The 20,205-nt window shown below is 46.4% G+C and overlaps 1 protein-coding gene across 1 annotated transcript in view; it reads left to right on the plus strand.

Moving 5' to 3' along the window:
* ASTN2 (astrotactin 2) overlaps positions 1–20,205 on the plus strand; it is a 1,259,674-nt gene that overhangs the window by 858,196 nt on the left and 381,273 nt on the right. Inside the window, exons 16-17 of the mRNA XM_042780380.1 lie at positions 14,069–14,193; positions 18,419–18,523. Of these exons, the coding sequence (XP_042636314.1) occupies positions 14,069–14,193; positions 18,419–18,523 (230 nt within the window). The remainder of the gene's footprint in view (positions 1–14,068; positions 14,194–18,418; positions 18,524–20,205) is intronic.

Consider the following 20,205-nt stretch of genomic DNA (forward strand, 5'->3'; position numbering starts at 1 on the left):
TGGATGGCCTCTTCCTTCTTCCTAGTCTGTCTCAGTCTGTAAGCTGGGCTGATACCTGTGCACCATGTGCATCCTGCTGGGTTTGAAACACCAGTGGCTCAGCCTCAAAACTCACATCAACACGTCACCACGGTAGGACAAACTGACAGACAAGTTTGTCTCCCTATTTGAAACCTCTCGTACCACCCTTATCTGGGTCCCTGCAGCTGACTGCTCCTCTGTCCAGGTTCCTGGGCCTTTTAATCCCCTTTCTCCCACTCTCCCACCCTGCTGCTTTGGGCATGCTTGAGTTCCCTCGTCTCACCTGGATCGCTGCGGCTGACATTCACCTAGCTCTGGTGTTTTCAATGAGTCCACCTTTGCTTTTCAGCTTTTCATTTAGGGGCAAAAGTAAATATGCACTAGTGTTTCATACACTGTTTTTGAGAATGTGGTGTTAAAACTGTTCAAATCCCAGCTTACTAGCTCTATGCATTTAACTTCTCTATACTGCTTCTTTCCCATTAAAAAGAGAGATTGAGAGAGAGAGTAATAGTACTTAGCTTGTGGAGTGGTTGTGAGGGCAAAAGAAATATTATATGCAAAGCCCTGGAATAATGCCTGGCACATTGTAAATAATCAATAGATAATAGCTCTAATAATGATATTATTCTGTGTGCTAGATGCCTAGGGAACAAAGGGAGAGAGGGGAAGAGAGGCAGAGATGAATAAGGCATGAACTTAGGCTCATGGCAGGGGGAGATGCAGCTAAGCGGATTGCCCCCACCCCAGGTTTCCACTCAGCTAATTAGTGTTCATTCATTCATTGAAGAAGCACTTACTGAGTCCCAATGTGTGTGTGTCAGCCAGTGGATCAAGCTTGAAGCACCGTGGGGAGTAAGACAGATGTGGTCCTTGCCCTCAAGTGCTCATGGTCCAGTGAGAGAGTCAGCAAGGACCAGGGACCAGTAATCCAGTGTGAAAATGCTGGGGAAGGGGAAGGACAAGGTGTTGTGGAAACAAAGAAGGGACATGTCCACACAAATGGAGGGAGAGACATTGACACAGTCCTCCTGGAAAAAATAGAAAGCTGGGGTGCAGTCAGCAGGGTAATAGCCTCCCAGAGATGTCCACGTCTTAATCCTTGGAACCTGTGAATATGTTGCCTTGCATGGCAAACGGTAATTAAGGGTGTAGGTGGAAGTAGGGTTGCAAATCAGCTGATCTTAGATGTGGGGATTATCCTGTAGGTAAGTCTTTAAAAGTGCAAGAGGGATGCAGAAGAGGAGATCTGAGTGATGTAATGTGAGAAGTACTGGACTCTGCTTTGTTACCTTGGAAGATGGTGGAAAGGATCCTGAGCCAAGGAATGTGGGCAGTCTCTAGAAGCTGGAGAAAACTAGGTGATGATTCTCTCCTGGAGCTGTCAGAAAGAACACAAGCCTGCCGGCACCTTGATTTCAGGCGGAACATCCTGTGTCAGGCTTCTGACCCCCAGAATTGTAATATAATGAATGCATGTTATTTTCAGCCACTGAGTTTGTGGTAATTTGTTTTGGCAGCAATAGGAAACTAATACATGGAGCCAGTGATATTGTGAATTAGACCCGTCATTTTAGAAATTCGCTCTGGACTCAGGATGGTGAATGGATGGGAGGCAGCAAAGCTGAATGCAGACAGAGTGCAGTTATCAGGCTGTTGCAGTCATCCCCATGAGAGAGGAAGGAAGCCTAAACCAGGATAGACAGCAATTATGTGCTGGGTCTATGTTAGACACTGGCATCAGAGTGTGGGGAAGGGAAGAGCTTGAGGCAGGGGAGAATCAGCCAGATCCCTGCAACAGAGAACTACAGAGTTTGAGGCTGAGACAGATGTGCAGAGACTCACCATGCCTAGCAGAGAGCATGATCTTGAGATAGGAGCCAAAGCCAATTGCAGTGGAAGAAGACAGGTGTCCACTCCAATGGAGAGGTTCAGGGCCGACGTCTTGGAGATGACACAGCTTCTATCTGTGAAGCCCCAAGAGGGCTCTGCAGAGGTTACAAAGATGTATCAGACACAGCACCTGTTTTGAAAGAGTTCACATTTCAAAGGGGCATCTGGCATGTAACATGCCTTGGAGAATGTGCAAAGAATGCGAGGAACATGCAAAGAACATGGAAGAATCTCTTGGTTCAAAGTCAGGAGTATTGGTTAGTAGCCAGCCTTGTCCTGCAAAAAACACACACAAAAAAAATCCTAGGAGCCCTTTAACTAAGTCACTTATTTGCCTAGCCACCCTCTCATCCCCAATCTAATTGGAAGAGTAATGCTTACCATTTCTGAGCATGGCTGAGATAAGAATGGCCACATCTGTTTGGGCCACTGCACAGCTAGTGAAGCAACTTCACATCCGTGATTATTGAAACAGCCCTGAAAGCCTGGGTCATGAGCTGTGTTCTGCCACTTGTGGAAATGATGACTCAGAGAATGTGGTTGAGTTGTGTGAAATGCCAGGGATTTTGTTTGAGTTTCAGCCCCCTTCCTGTGGGTTATCCCACCAAGCAGGTGAACTGAGATGGGCTGACATCTGGCAAAGGCAGAAAGGAGCCCAAGGACTTCTCAGGTGAGCCCCGGCACACCTGGTCTGTGGTACAACCCTGGGCCATGTCACTGAACAGGAGGTTTGCAGAGGCTCTGGTGCTTAGTGGTAAGGGCATGTGGGGGAGACAACCCTGGAGTTAACACAGGGGCACAGGTTTGTTGGCTTAGGCTCACAACTTCCCAGCATCACCTATGACTCCTTCCACTCCCAACTACATGCAATTGATGGCCAAGACCTGTAGGTTACACTTCCTGGTTCTCTCTAATTCTGAGTTTCTGCTCCAGATTATGCTGTATAATTGCTCCATCATCTCCTGTCTGGTTTTCTGCCAAACCTCGTTAACTGGACTCTCTCTCCAGTCTTGTTCCTTTCCCAATCCATCCTCCAGGCAATCTTTCTTTTTCTTTTCTTTTTTCCTCTAATTTTTGCTTATTTTGTTGTTGTTGAGGACATACCCAGCATCACATAGACCAATTCAGCAGTTTCTATATGTAGAATTTAGTCACATCCATCACATTTTTCCAGTTGGGCAACCATTCTCACCCTCCTGAGTTGTTCCTCCCTCATTAACATAAACTCACAGTTCCCTAAGCTTCCTATGTAATCTTTTGAGTTGTTGTCAATTTGATCCCATATACCCACTGTCATCGAGTTGATTTCAATTCATAGTGACTCTATAGGACAGAATAGAAATACTTCATAGGGTTTCCAAAGCTGTACGTCTTTATGAAAGCAGACTGCCCCATCTTTCTCCCACAGAGCAGCTGGTGAGTTCAAACTGCCAATCTTTTTGGTTAGCAGCCGAATGCCTTAACCACTGCGCCACCATAAAGATAGTTCTTAAAAGAGCATAATGCTCCAGGCAGACCTCTTTTTTACTAGTTAAACTAAATATGTTTGGTTTGAAGACAACCTCAGAGGATATTTTTGGTTTAAGGTTTAAAGATCACCTCAAGGCAAAAATTTCAGGGCTTCATCCGTCCTCCATGGTTCCTGAAAGTCTAGAGTCCATGAGAATTTGAAATTCTGTTCTGAATTTTTCCCCTTCTGCTCAGGATTCTTCTATGGAATTTTGATCAAAATGTTCAGTAAGGTAGCCAGACCATCCAGTTCTTCTGGTCTCCCGGCAAAAGAAACAGTTGTTCATGGAGGCAATTAGCCACACATCCTGTGTCCTCCTCTATTCCTGACCAATTGTGCCTTGGGTGGCCATTTGCAAGGTTTTAAGATGCCAGGAAATACCCAGTGAACTAGGAGGTAGAACAGAAGCACTAAACACCTTATTAGGAGAATTGACTGGGATGTCCCATGAAACCATCACCCTAAGCCTCCAAACAAAAGAACTAAACCCCGTGAGGTGTTTGGTTGTACACAAGCAGCCTGAGCAGCTACTCCTTTTTTTTGACATTCTTGTAAATATATCTATTCCATAAGTGTTGCCAATTCAACTTTTGACAAATGGACAACTTATTGATAGGAATTACAATAATTAGCTGTGAAACCCTACCCTTGACCAGTGCTATTTTTCCATCACTGTTAACCTTTTTTCCCCCCCCCACCCGTTACTGGCAACCACTAATAATCTGTGTTCTCTATACATTTGCCTTTTCTTGTCTTTTTATATAAGTGAGGTCATACACTACTTATCTTTTTATGATTGGCTTATTGCAGTCAGCACAATGTCTTTAAGATCCATCCATAGTAGCACATACTGTAGCATGTATCAAGACTTCCTTTCTCCTACTGGCTGAGTAGTATTTCATGGTGTATGTACCACATTTTGTTTCTCCATTCATCTGTTGATGGGCATTTAGGTTGTTTCACTTTTTGGCTATTGTGAATCGTGCTGAAATAAACATTGGTGTACAAGTCTATTTTTGAATCTCTGCTTCTCAGACCCCAGGGCTGTCTCCCCCACATGCCCTTACCACTAAGCACCAGAGCCTCTGCAAACCTCCTGTTCAGTGACATGGGCCCATGGTTGTACCACAGACCAGGTATGCCGGGGCCCACCTGAGAAGTCCTTCTGCTCCTTTCCACCTTTGCTAGCTGTCAGCCCATCTCTGTTTTGGGTATATATACCTAGGAATGGAATTGCTTGGTCAAATGGTAGTTCTATTTTTCATTTTCTGAGGAACTGCCACACTGTTTTCTACAGTGGCTGTACCATTTTGCATTCCCACCAGCAGTGGATAAAGATTTCAGTTTCCCCATATCCTCACCAGCATTTGTTATTGTCTGGGTTTTGTTTGTTTAATGTTAGCCATCCTTATGGAAATAAAATGGCATCTCATTGTGGGTTTGATTTGCATCACTGATGGCTGATGACACTTAGCATCTTTTCATGTTTAGTGGCCACTTGAATGTCCTCTTTGGTGAAATGTCTACTCAAGTCCTTTGCCCATTTTATGACTGGGTCATTGTCCTTTTGTTGTTGTCAAAATTTTATATTTTTTGGTTATTTGATTCTTGTCAGATACATGGTTTCTGAAGATATTCTCCTAGTGTGATAGCTTGCTTTTTCACTTTCTTGTTTTGATGAACAATATATTTTAATTTTTGTGAAGTCTTATTTATTTGGTCTTTTGTTGTTTGTGCCTTTATTATCGCATTACATAAATCTGTTGTTCAAAGTTAGACCGGATTGCGTTATCCTTGCTTATTTTTCTAAGAATTGCATGGTGTTAGTTTGCACATTTAGGTCCTTAATCCATTTTGAATTTGTTTTTGTGCTTGGTGTGAGGCATGGATCCTGTTACATTTTCGGCCTGTGGAAATCCAATTTCCCAGAATCATTTATTGAGAAGACACTTCTTTCTCCATCTAACACACTTACCGTTGTCAAAAATCTGTTGATCATAGATGTGTGGGTTTATATCTGGATTCTCAATTCATTCCATTGGTCTTTGTGTCTATTGTTATACTAGTACCAGACTGTTTTGATTACTGCAGCTATATTAAAAAAAAAAAAAAAAAAAAAACTCACTGCCAACAAGTCAATTCCTACTCATAGCAACCCCCATTGGATTTCCAAGACAGTAAGTCTTTGCAGAAGTAGATTGCCCAGTCTTCCTTCCACAGAGAAGCTGGTGGGTTTGAACCGCTAGCCTTCTGATTAGCAGTTGTATAGTAGGCTTTAAAATCAGGACATGTGAGTTTTCCTACCTTGTTATTCTCTTTCAACATTGTTTTAGCTATTCGGGGGCTAGGCAATCTATCTAAAGCGCCAAGATGATGGTGCCACTCTCCTACTTAAAACCCTTCACAAAGCCTACTACTGGCTCGCAGAATTAAATCTGTGTCCTCAGTATGACTGGGAAGACTCTGCTTGCCCTTTCCAGCCCCATCCCTGCCTTTCACACTGTGCTTCAGCCATCTGGAGTCTTAGCTTCTTGCAGTTTCCAAAATGTTATTTGAGTGTTCCCCACCCCGACTTTTTGTCTCCCTTACGCACACACACACTTATACATAGTAGTATCCCTTTGGATTTTTGTTATTCTTTCTACCTGGACCCACCTCCCTTCCCTGTCTAACCTGGATAACCACCCCCAATCTGTTATATCTCACCTCCTCCAGGAAACCTTGCCACCCTTTCTAAGTCTGCATTAGTAAGGTGCCCCTCATCTATACTTCCTTGGATCCTGAACTTCCTCTACTAAACTTTAACTGATAATCATATTTACACAAGTAAAATTTCAAAAATTTGTTTATGATAACTCAGTCATGCAAAATGATACAGTTTTCTTATTTTTCTTATTTTTCCACAACTGATATAACCTTGCCCTAAACTTCCATCTCACTCATAGCAAAAAAAAAAAAAAAAAAAAATCAACTTGCCAATTAAAGGTATAAAACATCCTCTTTAGGGTAAATATCCAGTCCATTCAAAGTTGGACTCCACACCAGCCCTGTGTCTCCTTATCAAGCAGTCCCCTCTCCCTCCCAACTTGGCAGCAGATGCAGGCAGATGGGCAGAGGACTCTGAAACACTTGTGGCTTGCAGGGTCCTCTCTGGCATTCACTATGGGATCTCTTGGTTGACTGCAATTCCAGGTCTTTGTACTGGTGGACATTGTGTTATGGAAGGAGAGTCAATGTGTTGGAACCCCTTGTCAAATGCAAAGTCGTGAGCTCCCCACACATTGAAGCTCCCTTGAATTTCAGGCCTAACAACCCCACCATCACTGCCTTCATAGGGGCTGGGAAATCATGCCGAGAAATCTTGACTGCTCTCTACACTTTGGGTGCAGGATTCAGGGGGCTTCCTTCACACCTCTCTCTCATCTACTGCAGTTCTGCTGGGGAGCTTCCTTTGGCTTGTTGGATGAAGGTGCTCACAAACTCCCTAGATGATTCTTTGAGTCTGGGTAAGCAAACCCCATAGCCCCAGCTCTCTTGCACTGAGGTTTGCCACAAACCCTATCCTGGTATCTGAAGCACTTGTTGGCAAAACCCTGTGATTGAGATGAGTGTTGTAGAGGGAGGGGGTGGCTTCCTAGAAGCCAGAAGGAGAGTTGTCAAGACACTCATGTCTGAGTTCTTGGCCTCTTAGCTTCTCTCTTCAGCAATTCCTCCTGGCAACAGTGGCAGAAAGCAGGGCTTTCTACTTCCTTTTCCTGTCTGGTGGGAACTCCCTGAGGTCATAGCCTGCACCATCTATACATTAAAATAAACCACTGTGATCTGAGTCAGCCAGGCCTGGCTTTTGATATATAAGGGGACCTTCGCTCTCACACAGGCTGACTTTCAAACTATTGTCTGGCTGGAGACACTACAAAGTCTTCTTTGAGATGCAAAGCTGAACAACGACCCTCTTTTCTTCTAGTTGATATCTGCTTTTCCACTGAAGATGTGAATCCTATTGATTTTGAGGTGGGAGCCATGGACAAATCTGACTTAATGGGAATGAAAAATGCTTCAGCTTAATATTTTCAAAAACACTATTCATCTTATACACATTTGCTGAGACATTTGCACACTTACGTGTCTCCTACTAGGTCTTGCATGACTTGAGCACAGAGGTCATCTTACTGTTGTGTGTCCAATGCCTGTCACACAGTAGTAAAGATAGGTGGAATTAATTAAAGGAAGGTTGAATGAAAGGATAAACAAATCTGGAGTGCTTGACCAGAAGACTTAAACAAAGACTCATAATTGAGAAGCAGATCACAAGAAAACAATGTTTATAACCACTGCCTATGAAAGGAATCATCTAAGGGTGGGCTTGGACAAGCAGGTGCTATCATCAGCTTAGTCACCAGTGGACCCTGCTGACTCCAGCACCTGCAGGTCAGCTACAAAATCCAGCCCAATGCCTCCCAACCTGAAGATCAGAAAAATAAACCTATCGCATCAGTCCCCCAACCCTTGGTTCCAGAGATGGAGAGTGGCTTCTCCAAATCATACTGCCAGACAGGGACACAGTCAAAATGAGAACACAAGTCTTTCGACTTCTTAGTATGGAGGAAACCACAACTCAGCCAAAGTCATCTCTCTCATTTGGCAGAAAGGCTCAGTTCAGTTGGAGGACAGGGATGGGACAAAGTTTAAAACAGGAGAGACATCCTCATCGGGGTTGCAAGTTTGATGCCACCCTTTCTGGAAGTTGCTGGGCAGCCAAGAGAAAGCCAAGAGAGGCAGGCAGGGAGAGTGACCCTTCCCTGAAAACTCTCAGCTCCCAGGCAAAGACGTCATGCCTTCCCTTCACTAAGCAAAGGCTGCAGACAGCTCTGGCTGGCTCTGGGATGATTTACCTCTCTGAAATACCTCAATTTAAATGCTAATTTACCCAGAACTGAGGGGTGATAGGCTCTTACATGCTGGTGGCTGTGTACTAATGTATCCAAAACACTCACACATATTCTTAAATGGAGGCAGGAGGGAAGGAGCAAAGACCCGGAGGAAGGGGTGGGAGAGGGTGGGGGAGGAGCCAGCTCCCTTTGCTTGTTGTTATTGTCAGCCTGGCTGATCCAAATGCAGCTGGATGTAGTGGCATCCTCAGTGGCAGTGTGCTGTGGGTTTGCACCAGTTAGCGTCCTAAGCAGGTGGTGTGGAGGATAGAGAGCCTGCTCCTGGCCTTGACACAGGTCCAGCAGATGCTGATGGGACATGCACTGTGAGCCAGGTGTGGTGTGGGCTCTCTGAGGCTCACAGAGAGATTCAGAATCCAGTGTGGGATTCAGGACAAGGATCTGGCATTAAAGACACTAAACCAAAAACCAAACTCACTGCCGTTGAGTCGGATCCAACTCATAGCGACCCCTCTTTGGGTTTCTGAGGCGGTATCACTACGGAAGTAGATTGCCCAACCTTGTTACTTCCTGCTGCTTTCCTCCCCCACCTTGCCTCTGCCCCAACGTGGACACACAAATACATACATTCTCACCATGAGTGGAGACCTGACCAACTTGCTCAGGGAGATCATCTTTTCCATCTAGTCCCCACCAGCTCAGTGACCCCTGGCCCCTCTGTCTAAACTCCATGGAATCCAGGGTGTCCAAACCCTTAGGAAATTAAAGAAGGAAAGGAAATAGGTTTTTGAAGCTTCTAGTTGAAGAGCTAGAATTCCAGACTCAAATTCTCAATACCCCTTGGACCCTGAAGCTTGCTGGGAGGGACCCTTGGGCAAAATATCAGAAAAGCCTCTATCAAAAGATGTAGGTTATTCATGGATGAACCTGAAAACATTATGCTAAGTGAAATAAGTCAGACACAAAAGGACTCGTGTTGTATGATCCCATATATATGCAATACCTAGACTAGACAAAGACATAACGACAAAAAGTAGCCTAGTTATCATGGACTGGGGTGAGGTAGGAATAGAGAGTTATTGCATTAGGAGTACGACTTTCTGATTTGAGTGATGAATGAAGAAGCTTTGGAAACAAATAATGATGATCACACACCACTGTAAGTATGATAAATACCACTGATTATACACTTGAAAATAGTTAAAATGGCAAATTTTGTTTATACAATTAATATATATGTATGTGTGTGTGTGTATACATATATGTATATATATTTGGGTCATGCACACATTACTGATTTTTCTGAGTTCTCTGCCTTCATTTCCTCAACAGATGTTCATTGAGCATCAGCTTTGTTCTTTGTGCCAGGCATGTGCCAGGTCTCCCTGGGGAGACAGCAGTAAATGGGACAGGCATTGTCTTGACCCACACAGAGCTTACAGTCTAGTAGGGTGACAGATACCAAACAAGGTCTCTCTTGAGTACTTCTGGATTTTAGACAGAGGGCCCAGGGGTCACTGAGCTGGTGGTCAGGAAATGGGAAGCTTTCTGGCAGCAAAGAGAAAGCTACTGGGAGGGAGGAACAGGGGACCTCTCAGAGGCACTGCACTACTGTGTGGTCTGAATGAGTTGGCCAGGCACAGAGCAAGGTGAAGAGCTTTCTACAGAGAGGGCAAATCTCAAGCAAGGCCCTGTGGAGGAAGGGAGCACTGGCCCCTAGGAGCACTCTAGCCCACCAAAGGAACTCTAGTGATCAGAGAACAGGAGTCCGGGGCAATGCCTCAGAAGATGAGATAGAAGGAATAGGTCTTGAATGGGTTTTGAAAGGCCTTGTGGCTTTTGTATTCTCTGCTATTCTTCATGAATGGAGGCACCTCCTCTGAGTTTCCACTTGGGTCCCTAGTACCCAGAACAGTATCTAGAGCATGACAGGGAAACCAGTTTCCATCTAGTTGATTACAATGCATGGTGACCCTATGTATTGCAGAGTAGAACTGGACTCCTTAGGCTCTTTAATGGGTCATTTTTTGTAAGTAGACCACTAGGGCTTTCTTGCAAGACGTCCTGGGTGGACTTGAACTTTTAACCTTTTAGTTAGCAGCTGAACGTATTAACCATTCACAGCATAAATGATTCTGGAACAAATAAGACAGCTCACTCCCAGAGTCTGTCTGAGTCCCTGGGGCCTAGGATGCACTATTTCCAAATTTTGATGACTCATTTCCATTTAATGCCAACTGAGATTGAACCGTTTTTATAGATATCTTTTGGGGGATATTTGTCTGAAGAAACAGCGGTCCTGTTGCTATTTGAAACACAAGATTCACTTACGCACACACACGCAGATACATATATACAGCTCATCCGTGAACACAGACGCTCTCTCCATCCTGGAGACAAACAACTAAGAACTGCCTGGTCTCTTCTCGAAATGAATATGGCTGTCCCAGCGATCAAGGGCACAGGCACTGGACTGATTGACTGAGAATGTATTTGCCAAGTGCCAGGCTCCAAGTTAAGCTAGATTGGTTAGAATGTGGACATGGCCACCGTCTGTTTCCTAACTATGGACTTTGGTTGGACAAGTTATTAACCTTCCCAGAACCTCCATTTCTTCATCTAAATGCAATAATAGCACTAGTTAATCTTACAGAGTTCTTATGAAGTTAAAATGTATATCTTGACACACTACCTAGAACATAGCTAATGACCAATAAATAATAAGTATAGTCATTCTTCTTCCTATTATTAGGATTAGTTACCCAAAACTATTACTACACACACACACACACACACACACACACATCCCTGAGCTCTGAACATCTGCAGCCAGTCTCAGACCAACTGAGTTTTAGCCAGCAGTGTCCTACCAACCTCCCTGGTCATCTTTCCCAGGTGGGTTGGTTCTGTCTGAGGTGCTCAGCACAGTGAAACTTTCCCTGCTTTCCTTCCCCATCTGTGTTTTGCCTCCCAGAATAGCTGATTGATGTGAAGGCCCTGGGCGCCCTCTGCTGGCAGAGGTGACACATGACTTGGGGCCATGGCCCAAACTGCTGGCATAGGGGCCGATTGCCCAGAGATGGTCCTTGGTCTTTACTGTTGTTGTCTTGCCATTCAGGGCTTCTGCCTCACCTGCCACCCTCCTAGCCTCCCACACCGCCCTGCTGTTGCCCACCCTTCTGTCTTCTCCTCCTTTTCTGCGCTTTCTCAGGACCCTCTCTACTCCCCAGAAGCTCAGAGGGAGCACCTCCCTCCAAGCAGAAGGGGCCTTATGCCCCTCTGCCCTGAGGTGCCCACTATGTTGTTTCCCGTTGTCCCTTTGGGACCAGAGTTGCCACAGAGCCATGCCTGGCCTTCCCAGAGGCAGAGGGTTAGGATGAGAAGGACGTGGGGGCAGAGAAGGTGGCACAGCCTTCCGCCTCTACAATTTAAAAACTATTTTAAGATATGATTTGAAATGGAGACCTGCTACTAGTAAAGTACAAAATGATAGCCTTGATCTCTCCCCAAATTCACTAAGTCCAAGAAAATCAGTCCTTCCTGGTGCCTCCATTTCCCCACTGGTTAAACGGGGCATATAATCATGCCCATCTCATGGTGTTGGTGGGAGGAGCCAGTGAGGTCACACAGGTGGGTGGTCAGTTGTAATGAACCACAGCCTCGCTGGGCTCAGTATGCCCATGGCCATGAAGGCTCTTCCATCTTTGACAGCCCACGGGTCTCATAGGCAGGGCCTTTAGCAACCTGCACCCGAGGAGTTGTCTAGAGTGTGGGGTCGGGAGGCAGACTGCCAGGGATGGACCACGTCCCTGCTATATGGCCTTGAGTAGTTACCTAATGAATTTGTGCTTCACCTTCTCCATCTGGAAACTGCGGATCCGAGCAGCACCTGCTCCGTAGGGTTGTGCTGGGGAGTCGGTACCTGGTGCACAGTAGGTGTTCAATGAAAGGCTATTATCATGATTGTTTCCCTAAGGAGGCTGAGTAGTTACAGTGATCCCCATTTTACAGATGAGAAAACTGAGGCCTGAGTGGTTTGCTTCAGGTTACTTACTCAGCTAGGATGTGGTGTTAGCAGGCTTCAGACCAATTGCTACCCCTTCACCCTCCCCTAGCCTCTCCCACCACACAGAAAAAGTGCTTAGGGTCTTATAGGGAAGGAACTCTTGCCCAGAAGCATCTAGCCCCCTCCTAATCCCCTAGATTGCAGACAGCTTGCTACACTGATTGTTATGCATGGCCACTGTGTTGTCTCCCCCACTACACTAGGGGAACTTGAGGACAAGAATGAATTAGCACCAGCTAAATGTGGGTCACAGCCTTCAGCACAGGGCTCAAGCCATGGTGTGTGCTCAGTGCATGTTAGCTGAGTGACTAGGACATGGGAGCACCCCTCCACCCTCATCTATCTTTGAAGGAAGAGCTGCAGCCTCGGACTCCACCTCACAAGGGGGACTTAGTCCCTTAGATCCTGGCTAGTGTTAATCCTACTTGGTGGCACTTCCATCAGCCACGACCAACCAGGCTGCCTTTTTGTATTCACATGGCTGTTCCACACTCCCAGGTTTGCAGACAAACCAAAGGTCAACCATAATACCTAGGGAGAGCCCATAATCACATACGTAGACAGACCTGGTCACACACACAGGCACTGAATAGCAGGCTGAAATATACACGTGCAGACAAAACTGGGAGATGGTTCCAGGACCAGCCCCTTACCTTACCAGTCCTTCACCTTTCTGATCAAAGGCACCAGGTATGAAATCTAACAGACCTCGGTTCAAATCCCAACTCTACCACCTATTAGGTCTGCGTCATTAACTCTGAGAATCTCTGAGTATGAAGAGCTCTCAAGTCAGATTTAATAGAGAAATGCCCTCGACACCCTGAATGCCAGGTGGCTATCGAGTTTCCAGCTTGTACGTCATTACTAACAGGAAGTTAGTTTGCCACCTCTCTTGACAAGCTGTTCCCATTTTCAGATGCACTGTCCACCACTACTCCCTAAAAGCTACCTCTGTTCAGGATTCTGTCCCCTGAAATCACGCAGAAAGTGTGTGTCTGCTGTTCCCAGGGACAGCCCTACAGGGTAGGGATAGAGGTCCCTGAAGAAGTCAGGGCAAGGAGAAGAGCACCAGCCTAGTAGAGAGACCTGGGTCTGAGTCTAACCCATCAGTTTTCCTTGAGCAAATCGCTTCCCTGCTACAGCCTCAGTTTCCCCATTTGTAAAAGAAAGATGTTTTATGTGAAAGATCCCTTAGGGCCCTTTCTGGCCTTCTCTAGAGCTTAACTTACCCCTGTTCTTCAAGCACTCCACACTGTTTCCAATTCCCTCACATCCTGGTTCACCACTGTCATTGCTTATTCAGGGGGACACCCAGCAGCCACATAACAGTTCAGAGTGTCAGACAGTGTCTTAAGCAATTGGCAGCTTCACCTCATTACAACAGCTCTGAGATCTAAGTCTCATCCTGTAGAGAAAGAGACTGAGGTTCCAAGAGGTACCGTGGTTTGCTCGAGATCATGCAGCTCTAAGTGGTGAGGGCAGGTTTGCACCCCAGCTTGTCTGATTTCAGAGCCTGTTGTAACCACCATGTTATCAGAGCGGGTTTTCCGGGAGCCGAGGCGTTACGGAAGGCAGTTCGTCAGCGGGGGCCGGTCTCTCTGCTGGTTCTCTGACACCAGCTCCCCGCCTCTCTGCCTTGCAGCCCCCTACCTCCTTGTTTCGGCAGTGTCTCTCTGCTCCTCTCCACAGGGAGAACAACTTCATCAAGGACTTCCCCCAGCTGGCCGACGGGCTGTTGGTGATCCCGCTGCCGGTGGAGGAGCAGTGCCGCGGGGTCCTCTCCGAGCCCCTCCCCGACCTCCAGCTGCTCACCGGTAAGACAGACAGGTGGGGCCAGCCCCAGTCTCCACAGCCAGACTGGTGTCCAGGTGCAGTAGCCCATCCTCAGCAGATTCCAGATGGGCCGGCCAGGACTCCCCCTCTGTGAAGGGGAGGATGGGAAAGGAACCTGCCATTTCTCGGGCGTCTGCTACAGCCTGTGCTGAACGAGGGGCCTCCCTGAGACTCTGTCCTATGGGCAGGCACCATCTGGGAAGGAGTCTCTGACACTAGGAAAACCCTCTTGTGAGAAGTCTCGGCTTCGATGTCTGAGTCTCAACAGGAAGTGTCACTCTCATAGACAATTTTCTGACTTTTTATTGAGTTGTGGGTTTTTTTAATTTATTTTTCATTTCACTATTTTGTTTTGTTGGTTCATTTTTCAATGGTTCTAAAGTAAAGCAGTGGATTCCTCAAACCAGAGCTCTCCCCCTTAAGCAGAACTTTAGTTACACGGCTTCTTTTTGGTCTTGACCATGCTGTAGGATGGATATTTTTATTACCATTAGGTCGATGAGGAATCTAGACTTAAAGAGGTGAAGGGACCAGCCCAAGGTCAAAGAGCATGTCTGCCAGGAGCAGAACCCAGGTGCCAAGACTCCGTGCATTTTGTCCTTTACACTCCACTCTGCAGGGTCCCACCAGTCCTACATCCCTCACTGTGAAGCTCGACTTGGCAGTTTTTCTGATGCCCGATTCTTTTGTCCCCTCCCCGAATACCTTCTGCTCCACCTTGTCTTCTAGTAGCTCTTCTGCTACCCTTTTTCGCAGGGACTTTCCTAACATATAAGAGCCCTGCACCTGCCTTTGTGGTTCAGAGGCTGGGGCCTCGCTCACTGCCCAGGGAGAATGACCACCCTGAGGGATGGTGGAGCTGCCTCCCCGGCAGGGAAGTCCTCCCCCAGGCAAGACCCCTGCAGTGTGCCACACCGAGGTTTAAATCCTGCTGACACTCTCAAGCTCTGGGGGACCTTGCCCTTGTGCAGCTCCATGGGCCTTTCCTGTGCAATGATGTGAAGGAGGACAGCCACGTAGGCTGAGGGCCTCCTGTGTACCAGGCACTTTGCGTGTGTTATTAATCCATGTAACCCTGCAAGGGCTTTATTGTCCCCTTTAAACTGGTAAAGAGGTCATATAACTTATCTAAGGTCACATGGCTCATTTATAGTTGAGTCAGGACTTAAACCCAAACCAGAAAGAAAAAAAGAAAAAAACCACTGCCATTGAGTCGGTTCCAACTCATAGTGACCCCCATTGGGTTTCTAAAGTGTTAAATCTTTACAGAAGTCGATTGCCAGTCTTCCTTCCACAGAGTGGCAGGTGGGTTTGAAGCGCCACCCTTGTGGTTAGCAGTGAACGCCTTCGGCATGCGTCACCACAGCTCCTTCCACCTTACTTACACCCAGCTGGTCTTCACTCCGAAAGCAGTAGCTCATCCACTGTCACCTTCCTGCCCCATCTTGCTCCAGAGAGGGCCCTAGATGTAGACCACATGAAATCATAGACTTAAAAAGTGTGTTGTGCCCTCCTAATGTTCATTTTACATAGCATCATAGAATTTCAGAGCTGAGATGGCCTGTAGTGCCAGCCTCCTTACTGATGAGACACTGAGGCTGCAGGGTCCCTGCTGAATGATCCCTCTGTGGACCCTCCCAGTGACACGGAGTGCAGTCCCTCCGAAGGCAGACGTCTCCATGGTCCATGGGGAGGTGCTCTGCTGGAATGGAAAGGACTCCGAATCTGTCACCGACCCTTGCGTGTCCTTGGGCAGTCTCCCTTTGTAAGCCTGTTTTCCCCTCTGAAAAAATGGTGGCATAACCTTCAGTTTTCAGGGTGACTGTGAGAGAAACGGAGATTAGATATGTAACTTGCTCGGCACGTTGTGGTTCTCCGTTTGTGGTAGGAATCATTCGTTATTTGTTTGGACTTGGGGATCTTTGTATGTGTCCTAAGTAGAAAACTGTTCCATTCCCATAGTGAGTAATTTTTTAAAAAAACTTATCAGGAAAACACTCCCTCCATGCTAGAGCTTCCTCCCAATCCTATTCCCAGGTGGGGATCTGGGATGGACTTGCATAAGATGAGGGTCAGAAATCGGTTTATGATCAGAATCAGGATGAGAGTGAGGGAGTCAAGTGATAGCTATTTATTGCATGCCTACTGCGTGCCAGGCTTAAACAGAGCTGACATTGCACTGGGGGAGCTTATATTCAGGCCAGAAACCAGGAAGGACCAGGGGTGGGGAAAGCAAGGGATGGAGTGATGCTCACTTATGGGGAGGCCCAAGGATGGGATAAAGGACAGGGATGATGGTTTTATAAATGACTGATGATCGGAAGCAGTGCTTTAACTTTGGCGCGTGATGCTCCAAGAGAAAAGAGCTGCATCGACAGGCTGCCTCGGGACGTCCTGCCCGCCTCAGCCAGGGATGACCCTCAGCTGCTGCACCTCTCCCAGCCTGCTCTGCGTCTGGGCAGCAGTAGTAGGTGGGCATTGGTGTCTGAGTCTCCCTGTGCAGCCTGTTTGCTCTGCCTTTAGTCAGAAACCTAGCCCTCTCCTTCTTCTGGCCACCCTCTCTCCCCTCCCTAGACTTTGCAAAGGAAGGACAAAAGAGGCAGAATGGATAAACAGAGAGGACATATTTGTAACAAAATGCCTTCATTGCAGTGGACGTATCTTTGGGGATCATGAATATTTTACTTCAAAATGAAAGCCTCTAAAAAAAAATTATATCATTCCTGAAAAGGCTAAAGAGAGAGAGAGAGAGTTAAAAAAAAAAAAAAAAGAGTTGACAGTAATGGACAACTTTAATACAGCAGTAATGTCCAGGAAGAAATCATTTGTTCCAATGAGATTCTCATTTTAATCTTGGTATCAAATATCTCAGTAAGTGCCTCCTCACCAGGGGACAAGACAACAGCTAGAAAATGTGCCTGCCTCTGCAGAGGCTCTAGAAGGCAGATACAGAACAACAGTAATAATAACTGCGGATGGGACTCGCATTTCCTTTTTATGGATTTTTTTTTCTGATTATAAAAGAGAGTTTTAAGTGCTTAGGGTAGGGAAATTAGAAAATGGAGATGAATATTAATCAGAAAATTAGAATCATCCATACACCCACCACCCAAAATTAACCATTTGGTAGCATTTTCTTTTGCTTTGCATCTGTTTATTTTTCATTTCTAACCACTGTATTCTACGGAACATGAGTTTAAGTGGATTGTATGCAAAAGGGGGTTCCAGAGTCAAAGAAGGTTAAGGATTTGGCTGCCAATCCAAAGGTTGGTAGTTCAAACCTACTCAGTGGTTCTGAGGGAGAAAGATCTGGCAATCTGCTTTTGTAAAGATTACAGCAAGAAAACCCTACGGGCAGCGCTACTGTGTCAGACAGGGTCACGGAGTCAGAATTGGCTGGGCAGCACCTAGTGCTACCAACAACTTGGTCAAGGAAGCATCAAGGAAGCTGCCTCTTTGTGGAGCTTTAAAATGCTTATTAGCCCATTCAGGGCACTGAGAAATGATCATTTAGAGGCTGGGGGAGAAGTTTAGCTTCATCTTACCACTGTTTTTCAATCTTACTTGGAATGTGTGTATGTGTGTGTTTTGCATATGGGGAAACAATGATCAACACCAAAGGTCAGCAAACTCCGTGAAGGACTAGATAGGAAATGTGATAGGCTTTGCAGACAGTACAGTCTCTGTCACCAGTACTCAGCTGTGCCATTGTAGTGTAAATGCAGTCATAAGCAATAGGTGTGAATGGCTGTCGTTGGCTGACCCGTTGTAGCATACAGCTTTTGTAAATGACCAAAGTGCTTCCACTTCTATTATTTTATCTGACTCTTACAGTATGCCCATGAAATGAGGGCTGCAGTATCAGATGGTGAAATGAAGGCTCGTAGATGATCAGTGCCTCGTAGCAAGTTACCAACTTGTAGCTTGTTCAGGTGTAGGTGGGGCGTAAATCTGACCCAGGGTTACTCTTGTTTGCAGGGTGAGAGGCCCTTGCAAGCTACTGAGCACAGAGAAAAAGCAAGGTTGAGGCTGAAATCAAGGCTCTACTTAAAATTGTTGGCCTCAGTGAGAGCTGTCACCCTAAGTCTGAGCCTCTACTGGCCTATGCGAGGTGGCCATTACTCCGAGCCCAGAGCTGTGGGGTGGGGGTTGTAGTGAGAGGCCTCTCAATGCTGGGTCATGTGACCACCTTATTTCCTCCCCCAGGAGACATCAGGTACGACGAGGCCATGGGTTACCCCATGGTGCAGCAGTGGCGGGTCCGGAGCAACCTCTACCGCGTGAAGCTCAGCACCATCACCCTCTCGGCAGGTGAGGACCAGTGCACAGGCAGCCGGGCCACGTGGTGCTAGGCACACATGTGCCCAAGGACCTCGACGTGTATGCCAGGCCCTGTGCTGGCACAGGGGATGCTGAGGGAATGAGGCAGAGTGCCCCTTGCCCTCAACCAGCTCACAGGGAGGGCAAGCCAAAAAGCAAACAGAGTTAGGATCAGCACAATAATGGGACAATGGTTCCAGGGGAGACAAAGAGGCTTTCTGGAAAAAGTGCTATCTAAGCAAGGTGAAGGGGGGAATGACTAAGTCCACTTTCCACGTATTTCCGGTTTATGAATTTCAAGTTCCTCTCAGCAGCCAACTCTTCTGTTCTCTCCTGGCAGATTTCTTTCCTGTGCATCTCCCACACGACAATCACAAATGCCACGCCCACACTCATAGCCTACACTTGAACCACGCGGATCCTAAGCTCCAGCTGAAGGGAGCAACTCATGCCTCCTGAAACGGGGCCTGGCCTTTTGTTCCTCTGTGACTTTGCACATGCTGTTCCCTCTGTCTGGATCTCTTTGCACAGCAGTATACTCTGCAGCACCCTGTGACACCAGCCCAGTTCCCCATCCCCCGCAGGAGAACGGCTCAAGGCATTTCCGCTGCTCCAATTACCGCTGTTAAAGCACTGGCCAGCGCTGGTTTTGTATCTGAGTCTTGCCCGTGTTCCCTACTGACTTGAGAATTGTGATTAGGGCTTGGGTCTTATTTATTTCTGTGACCCATGTCCCCGGAAATGAACAGAGGATCAGTGTATCATCTGTGCTCATGTTTGAGGAAGGACTGAAAATTGAAGTGAAACCTGAGAAATAAAGAAAGAAGGAATGAATGACTGGGGAGATGAGGCCTGGTTTCTACCCTGGCTCTCACTCACAACCCTCACCCTGGCTTTCTGTCTGCGTATCCCCTAATTCTCCACAAATTCTTTTATTTTCTTTTTCAATCTCACTTTGTGCATTCAGCAAAATGGAGCTCTTTTAGCCTGTGAATTGGAAGATTTCACCTTCTGGGAAGTACAAATAATAATTCTTGCTGACATCTGCCAAGCACTTTATAAAGTTTTATATGTAGGATTTACAATACCCCATGAGGAGGGCTGCAGGAGAAAGATGAGGCAGTTTGCTTCTGTAAAGATTACAGCCTTGGAAACCGTATGGGTCAGGTCTACACCATCCTGCAGGGTCAGTATGAGGTGGAACTCACTCAACAGCAGTAAATAGGTTTGATGAGGAAGGCATTATTTGTCCTCATTTTTCTTCAGATAAGGAGACCAGGGGAGAGGTTAAGTGACTTGTCCCAGGTCATGGAGGGGAGAGGTTAAGTGACTTGTCCCAGGTCATACAGCTCATAAGTGTCAGAACAAGGAACAGAGTAGCGATTTGGTTATTTAAGTTTTGTCTGCCTGGATAAATAGCCAGAGGGCGTCTCCACGCTCTTGTTATGTATTACTTAACAGAAACTTCTTCATTATTGACACTGCTGTACTAATTACCCAGTTGCAGGAGTTAACAGGTTGATGGAGAGGGCTTGTTCTAATCAAGCTCTCATTCTTTGAGTCCTGTTTCTGTTTAGCCTACCACCCCTCACACTGCACTTGTGAGTGAGACTGTGATGTTCCTATTAGGACTACAAAGGTGTATCTGCTTTAATTAATCAATAATTGTGCTC

Source organism: Orycteropus afer, unplaced genomic scaffold (assembly GCF_000298275.1).
Source record: "Orycteropus afer afer isolate SDZICR_OR568_19922 unplaced genomic scaffold, OryAfe1.0 scaffold00037, whole genome shotgun sequence".
Classification (NCBI taxonomy): Eukaryota; Metazoa; Chordata; class Mammalia; order Tubulidentata; family Orycteropodidae; genus Orycteropus; species Orycteropus afer.